This window comes from Octodon degus, unplaced genomic scaffold, assembly GCF_000260255.1.
Source record: "Octodon degus isolate 3935 unplaced genomic scaffold, OctDeg1.0 scaffold00067, whole genome shotgun sequence".
NCBI lineage: Eukaryota > Metazoa > Chordata > Mammalia > Rodentia > Octodontidae > Octodon > Octodon degus.
Window position 1 is genome coordinate 11,833,850 of NW_004524643.1, and position 8,645 is coordinate 11,842,494.

General features: G+C 41.9%; 1 protein-coding gene across 1 annotated transcript in view; it reads left to right on the plus strand.

Annotated features, from left to right (window-relative positions):
• Gtf2h1 (general transcription factor IIH subunit 1) overlaps positions 1-8,645 on the plus strand; it is a 44,367-nt gene that overhangs the window by 4,691 nt on the left and 31,031 nt on the right. Inside the window, exons 2-4 of the mRNA XM_023719334.1 lie at positions 2,093-2,260; positions 7,266-7,458; positions 7,733-7,760. Coding sequence (XP_023575102.1) covers positions 2,107-2,260; positions 7,266-7,458; positions 7,733-7,760 — 375 coding nt within the window. The 5' untranslated portion in view covers positions 2,093-2,106. The remainder of the gene's footprint in view (positions 1-2,092; positions 2,261-7,265; positions 7,459-7,732; positions 7,761-8,645) is intronic.

Consider the following 8,645-nt stretch of genomic DNA (forward strand, 5'->3'; position numbering starts at 1 on the left):
TTTTCCTATAGGGTTTTGCTGTTTAAAGAATTCTAGTGACAGATTATTTCATCCACTGTCAGGAATTGAATCCAGAGCCTTGCACCTTCTCAGCATATACTCTACCTTTAAGCTACCTCTCTATCCTTGACAGACATTATGTCATAAAGGTTTTGGTTTTGTTTCTGTTTTTTGCCTTTTTGAGATGGTGTTGCTATGCAGTTCAGGCTGGCCTTGAACTCACTGTGTAACCCAGGATGGCCTCTGTTTCTCAATAATCTTCCTGCCTCAGCCTCCTGAGTGCTGGGATTACAGGCAAGTGCTGGCATTACAGGCATGCCTCACCACACCAAGCTCAGAAAATAATCTGTTAAGTAATGCAAGATCTTCTCTGACTATATTTATTTATGGTCTACTACAATAGTCTTCATAAATGAAATGTTCTATGGTTCTTACAGAGTTCTGTTTGGAAGAGTGCTTGCCATCCAAGGACTGTACTTCAGGGAACCTGGAGATCACAGAAACTCTTGTAGGATAGATAGCCTCAGTGGTTCTGTCAACCCTTCTAAAATTAGTCTTTATATAATTAACAGTAGTGACACACATGACCAGGGAAGCTTGCCAAGCAAATTAGCATGAGACAATTGACCTGGACCTGTTGTGCCCAGTGTTTACTTACCTCTGATCTATTTTTTTCAGTGATTTTGAACATGCATACATGATCATTGGGGGTCATATCCAGGACATAGTATGATATGCATACAGTCTGGCAGTGAGCTGCATCCCCAGGCCTGGATAGTTGTTCTGTTTTGTTTGTGACACTAGAATTGAACCCGGGGCCTTTGCACTTTGTTACATCCCAAAAACTTTTTTTTAAAAGACAAGGTCTCTGTGTCGCTAAGTTGCCCATGCTGAACTCAAACTGCTGATCCCTTGTCAGCGAGATAGCTCAGCAGACTCAAAAGTGCCTGCTTAGGCAAGCTTGCAGGGACCACGGTTCCATCCTCAGAACCACATGCCACACCAGCCCTGCCCCCAGGGGGCTGCCTGAGCCAGCCTGAGTCCCCACCTAGAGGGACTCCTATAATCCCAGTGTTTGGGAAGCTGGAAACAGGAGGATCACCACAAGTCCGATCTGTGTAGTGAGACCCTGTAGACGCTGTACTAAAATACAAAAAAAAAGACAACGGTGACCTGGGTGTGATTTTTAGCTGTGGCACTGTGGTTTTGAAATGTTCACACAAATTCTGTGACTTAAATTTGTTGGTTTTATTTTGCTTTGTCTTTTTAAGACAAGATCTCCTTTGCAGTTCAGGCTGGCCTGAGTTGACTTGGTAGCCTAGGCTGATTTCCCTCCACAATGATCCTCCTGCCTCAGCCTCCTGAGTGCTAGGATTATAGGCATGTGCCACCACTCCCAGCTACCTTAAATGTGTTTTGTCTTGGGGTTTTTGTATTTTTTAGGGAAGGGTCTACAGGGCATTCAGGGTCTCACTACTACATCAGACTAGTAGTGATCTGCCTGTTTACAGCCCTCCCAAGAGCTGGAATTACAGGCACACACCACCATGCCCAGTCTTAATTGCTAGCTCAGATCGCCCTGGGGGTGGGGCCAGCAAGGTAGGCCTGGCTTAAATGTATTTTGATTGCAACAAATTTTCATTAGGATCCTTTGTACTTCTCCCCCCCCCCCCCCCCCCCCCCCCCGCACTGAGGATCAAGTACAGGACCTTGCACTTGCCAAGCCGGCGCTTAAAGCCACCGAGCTATCTTCCTGGCTCCTTTGTAATACTGTAGTTCTAAATATAGAGTAAATCTAAGATTGTATGTTTATAGTCAGATTTTGTATTTATGATACAGGAGAGCTGAAGAAAATAAGATGACATTATTTGCATATGTGGAAATGGCTTTAAAAATTGTCAAGTGTCACTGAAGTGTGAGGTGAACTCAAACCTATGTTGTGGGGCAAACTTTAACTTTGAATAAAAGAATCTTTTCCTTCCTCCTGTTTATATCTTGCATTTTAGATTTTAGCTTAGGGAGGTACTAGAAGTCAGTAAAGCCACTCTTAATGGATGTGTCAGACACATTTTTCTTCATTTCTTTCTATTAGCACCTTAAGCCATCATGGCGACCTCATCTGAAGAAGTTTTGCTGGTCGTAAAGAAGGTGCGCCAGAAGAAACAGGATGGAGCTCTGTACCTCATGGCAGAAAGAATCGCTTGGGCACCTGAAGGCAAAGATAGATTTACAATCAGCCATATGTATGCAGATATTAAATGTAAGTCAGCTACACTAAGATCTGATGTAAATGTATTTCCTAGTAATTTTATAACACGTGTGAGGGGGCCTGCCCCTTAGCTCAGTTCTTTAAGTGGCTGCTTCAACAAAGCAGTCAGGCTCAGGTTGCTGTGGTTCTATCCCCACAGCACAAGCCAGCCAGACATGCCTTGAAGGCATTCAGCCCCCCCCCAAAAAAAGTGTGAATTTTGTAATTTATGTCATTAAAAATCCTTGTGTAAAGAATTGCAAAATAATATCACTGAATGTTTACGATTCTATCTAATCTCTTCGCTTATTAATACAGCATGTGCAGGTTTATGTAAATAGGTAAGTATAGGAATAGGTATGTAACTTAGTGATATACAGGTTTGCCTGGCAAGCATAAGGTCCTGAGTTTGAGTCCCAGTACCAAAACGAAGTTTCTTATTAGTGTAGAAAAATATGTAAATTATACCTTGCGTGGGGCCAGGAAGATAGCTCAGTAGAATAAGTGCCTGCCTGGCAAGGACAGGGTCCTGAGTTCAATCCCCGGTACCGGGGGAAAAAAAAAAAATTATACCTTGCATGGTGGTGCATGCCTGGGTACCAGCATTTAAGAGACTGAGCCAGGAGGATCACAAAGTTGGCAACCATTCTGGCCTCTGTAGTGACGCCCTGTCTTTAAAAAAGAGATAATTGTGTAACATTCCAGTGAGTGGATATACAATCATGTTCAACCATGACACTGAAAGACAGTAAGCTTCTAGTTTCTTTTGTTTTATTCTCTGTCTTTTTAAGATAGGGTCTTGCTTTGTAGACAAGGCTGGCCTTGAACTTAAGTTTGTAGCCTAGGCTGGCCTTGAACTCACCAGGATCCTCCTGCCTCATCCTCCCAAGTGCTGGGATTACAGGTGTATGCCACCATACCCAGTTTTAGATTAGCCACTTTTTTTTTTTTTTTAAGTACCAGGGATGGAACTCAGGACCTTGCACTCACCAGGCAGGTGTTTATGCAGCTGAGCTGTATCCCCAGGCCATGCCCAGCTTTAGAATTTTGTTACTACAAATATTTTACATTGCAGAACTTTAAAAGGTTGTGTAGAGAGGATATATTTCTGCAGCATGTTACTGTGTTTACTGTTTCAAATGTTTTGTACGTTTTTAAAAATTGTATTTTGTGGGGCTTGCGAGTTAGCTCAGTTGGTTAACGCCTGCCAGGGCAAACCTAGTCAGGCACAGGGGACCGCGGTTTGATCCCAGCTCCCCATGCCTTCCAGACCCGCCCCAAAGGCAGCCTGAGCCAGCCCAAAAACCAAAAATACGTATTTTTAGTACACATTTGAAATATATTTAAAATGCAGAATTGGTGTATGTATGTAACACTCTGCCGTTTGTGTATGTGTGTGCATTTTACATGCATATAAATGAAGCTGTTCTGTAATCCCAGTATTTTGGAAGGCTGAGACAAAAACATCAGAAGTTTAAGCTCAGCCTGGGCAACCTATCAGCCCAGCAAGAACCCATCTCTAAAAGGATTGGAGACAGAGATGTAGTTACTGTGAACATGCTGGGTTCAGTTCCCAGGACAGGGTGGAAGAGGGCATGTTAACAGGTAGTGCCAGATTTTTTTTTTATTTTAGGTAACATTGCACCATTTAGAAAGGTTGTCCAATTAGTCTTTGGCTATATAACCATATTCTTTCTTTAAAATTTTCAACCAAAGGAAATTTGAGAGATTAATATTAAATTTATTACCCAGGGGATAATGTAACATGCTTTAATAATAATTAGGTTTAAAAACACTGACACTCAGGAAAGTCTGGGCAGCCCCTTGGCATATTGTAGTACCTCAGCTATTAATGTGGATTTATCTCTTTTCCTGGGCATAAATTCTATTTTGCTGCTAGAAATGACCAAAATTTCTGTCTTTCTCCATTGAAATGACTTGGAATCATTATTTTTAAAGAGAACCAGGCATGGTGGCATAATGCCTGTAATACCAGTACTCAGTAGGCTGAGGCAGGAGAATCTCCATAAATTCAAGACCAGCCTGGACTATGTGGTGAGCTTCTGCCTCAACTACCCTCCACCCCCAAAAAAGGAAGAAGTACTGTTTAAAATTTGTCACAGTTCACTTCTGCCTAATCTACTGGTATGGTCTTGTCAACTATCCTGGCATTAGGATCGTCTGTTACTTTGTTTCTGTGGAGAACTGCCACAATTCCTGATAAGTCTTACACACTAACATTTATGCAATACACTGATACACTAAAAACTGCCTGTGTTACCATTTCTCCTCAGTGGGAAGCAGGGCCTGTAACTGAGCAAAACACATTCGTTGTAAAATTACTCAGATTATACAATAAAGAATCTCCAGTTTCTGTGCAGTTCTGATCCTGGAGTGTGCATGCCCAGATCTAGATTTGTTCCAGAATAGTTGTTATTTGAAAGAATGCCCACTTTTGAAAGTTACTAATAAATTACTCAAGTGAAAATCAGCAGTGGTCTTTCAGGCTGAAATTAGCTTGTTAAAAACTTAAGCACAGGGGCTGAAGAGATGGCTCAGTGGTCTAAAGCACCTACTTGGAACAAGCTTGGCAAGGCATCAGGGACCGCGGTTCAATCCCCCAGCACCACATGCCAGCCAGCCCCGCCCCCTGGTGGGCTGAGCTGGCCACACACACACCTCTCTCTCTCTCTCTCTCTCTCTCTCTCTCTCTCTCTCTCTCTCAAATAAATAAAAAAATTAAAAAAAAAAGTTGTTTAAAAAAAAAAAAACTTAAGCACATAGCCTCTCAGAGGCAGGAGCAACACTAAGGAAAGATGCCTGGGAAGGACTTATTGTCTCAGAGGGATGGGGTGATGAAAGGTATTGAGACAGGGTCTCACTGTAGTTCAGACTGGCCTTGAGTTTATTGTATATAACCCAGGCTGACCTCGAACTCGAAGCGATCCTCCTGCCTCAGCCTCCTGAGTGCTGGAGCCATAGGTGTACACCACCACACCTGAGAGGGCTGACCAATAAATTACTTCATTGTTACTGCTTTTAACAGTAGAGTATTTCATCTATACTATGCGCTAGCATAATCTTTGTGGTCAGAGTTTCTGTTTAAAGGTTAGAGATCTGGGGGCCGAGGAGATAGCTCAGTGGAATAAGTGCTTGTCTGGCAAACTCAAGGTCCTGAGTTCGATCCCTGGTACTGCAAAAAAAAAAAAAAGGAAGGTTTAGAGATCTGTTTATGCTAAGAACTGTGCACTGTGTCACACCACCACAAGTCACGCATTTAATAGGCCAAAGCCCAATATCTCTGTTTCCTGAAAGAGAACCACCACAGTTACCACAGAGTGCTGCTTTTTAAGAACACAAGTTTCTCTGTTGTTCTCTGGTATATATTAGTGCTGTCTGCTCTGATTTTTTTAAAAAAGTCTTCAAAATCAAAAAAATTAAAGAAAAAAAAAAAAACCTCTTAAAAGGGGGCCGGGGAGATGGCTCAGTAAGGGCCTGAGTTCAATCCCCGGTTCCGCAAAAAAAAAAAAAAAAAATTAAAGAATGGTACAAGGAAAAGCTATGTAAAATATCCCGCCTAGATACTGCAGTTGATGTTTTACTGCATTTGTTTATTTATATATACACTTGGTGTTGTTTGATAAGATCATTTTCACAAAAAAAACTTGGGATTTTTTGTTTTGGAGATAGTCTTGGTATATAGTCCAGGCTTGCCTGGAACTCAGCGATTCTCCTTCCTCAGCCTCTGGAATGCTGGGAAAATAGGCATGTATCAACATGTCTGGCTCAAGTACATTGTGATCATAAATATCCAGACTGTTATTACATTTCCTCAGTTATCTCAGTAATGTCTTTTTTGGTGGAACCAGGGGTTGAACTAAGGCCCTTGCACTTGCCAGGGAAGCTACAATCTCCAGCCCTCTGTATTTCTTATAAACTGAAAGAGCTGGAGACTTGATTATACTCAAGCTAAATATTTTGGGCAATGATACATCAGTATTGGTGTTTACTCCACTTCGTCATCTCAGAAGACAGAGTGTGGTGTCCTTCTTTTAAATGAGGCTGAGAGGGATTGGGGGATAGCTTGGTGGTCGAAGTGCCTGCCTGGCAAGCAGGGTTCATCCCCAGTACTGCATGCCATGCTGGCCCCGGAACCCTGAGCACACTGTGCCAGCTACCAAAAGTTGGCATGGTGGCACATGCCTGTAATCCCAGCACTGGGGAGGCTGAGACAGAAGGATCACTACAAGTCCAGGCTGTGTAGTAAGACCCTGTACCAAATAAATTAATGTGTTTTTGTTTTTGTTTTAGAAAATTCAAAACTCCTGGTAAGCGCAAGGGCCTGAGTTCAATCCTCGGGTCCACCAAGGAAAAAAAAAAAGAAAATTCAAAACAAAAAATTAATGAGGCTAGGATTAGTCTCTCTCTCTCTCTCTTTTTCTCCCCCCCCCCCAAACCAGGGGTTGAACTCAGGCCCTTGCGCTTGCCAGGGAAGCACTTATTACACTGAGCCATCTCCCTGGCCCCCACCTAGGATTAGTCTCTTGATTCAAGTGCTGACAGTTCTCCCGAATGTAAAATTGCCTATTTTTCTTAGTCATGTGTTTTAACAGGCTTAGATTATGACACGTTATTTTTCTTAGTGATGTTGTCACTTGAAGTTCAGTGTTTAGGATGGATTCAGGGGTCCTGGTTGGCTGGCTGGAAAGCTTTCAAGGAATCTATCCTAGTTGAATGGAATGAAAAGCCTCTTAGTAATGGGAGGTCAAAATATCAAAGTACAGATGAGAAGGACTATATGGAAACTATAGAGGAAAGAAGCAATATTAATAATTGTGTTAAGCCGTACACTGATTATGTGGTATTATTTGAAAAGAGTGCATTTCTACAGAACCAGTAAGATTGTAATAGAGCAGCTAAAGCCCCCCTAAAGAATGTTTAGTTTTAGGAGAAATAACCTACTGCTTAACCTACTCTACCGTGTGAGTGTCCTGATGAGCTTCATGTTTCCTTTTAGGCCAGAAAATTAGTCCAGAGGGAAAAGCTAAAATTCAGCTTCAGCTGGTCCTTCACGCAGGGGACACAACAAATTTCCATTTTTCCAATGAAAGCACAGCAGTGAAAGAACGTGATGCAGTAAAGGATCTTCTTCAGCAGCTACTGCCCAAATTCAAGAGGAAAGCGAATAAGGAACTGGAAGAGAAAAACAGGTGAAGAATGAGCCTTTTGAAGACATAGTACCTCGCAAGGGCAAGGTCCTGAGTTTGATTCCTGGTACCAAAAAATAGTAGTTTCTCTCTCGTCTTCTAGAAGAGAGAGCTCGTTACTGCTCTGTGCTTCTGGGTGATATGTGTATAGGAAGACATGAGCCCATGCAAACCTAGAGGTTAAATTAACTAGCAAACCTTCTGTCTGATTAGAAGCAGAACTGAGATTCAAAGGTACCCTACTTCCTTAATTTCTTTTCCAAGTTCTCTGTCACAGAGAACATAAAGATGCTGAACTGTTAGAAGTATGTATGTAGGGCTTGGGGAGATGGCTCAGTGGAATAAACACTTGCCTGGCAAATGTAAGGGCCTGAGTTTAATCCCCAGTTCCGCCAAAAAAAAAAGAAGTATGTATGTATGTAAACAAAAACTGAGAAAGAATGTACTGTGTGAAATGAGATAGCATGTGAAACAAGGATTTTTGCTAAAATAAATTATTTTGCTTTTTTTACATGAATCGTTAAATCACCAACATCTGTCAGTCCACCAATGCTTATAGTTCTCAGTGTTTATCACAATGACACTTTAGGGCCAGGGAGATGGCTCAGTACAATAAGCACTTGCCTGGCAAGCATAAGGGCCTGAGTTCAATCCCCGGTTTTAAAAAAAAAAGAGAGAGAGAGAGACAAAAAAAAGACACATTAGTTGCTAGGAGATCTCGAGGTTTTTATTGTTTTGTTTTCTTATTTGGTGGTACCAGGGATTGAACTCAGGACCTTGCGCTTGCTAGGCAAGCACTTATTCCACTGAGCTATCTCCCTGGCCCTAAGAAGTATAAAGGTGGTCTCTTCCCCATTCACCTTTATGTGAAAGAGAATGTAGTATTGTGCAAATACAGAAACAGTGATCTTTGTTATAGGGATACAAAAACAAATACCAGTAATATGGCCCCCCAAAAGCCTAGTCTCTGCTCATTCAGACTTATCTCCATTTGCCTCCATTTATTCCTTCAGAAGTGCTGTTTGACTCTTGATTACTTAAAAATGAACTAAATATCTTCCATTGCTCAGTCATTAAAAAATAAAACTTGGGGCCGGGGAGATGGCTCCATGGAATAAGCGCTTCCCTGGCAAGCGCAGGGGCCTGAGTTCAGTCCCCACTTCCGCCAAATAAATAAATAAATAAATAAA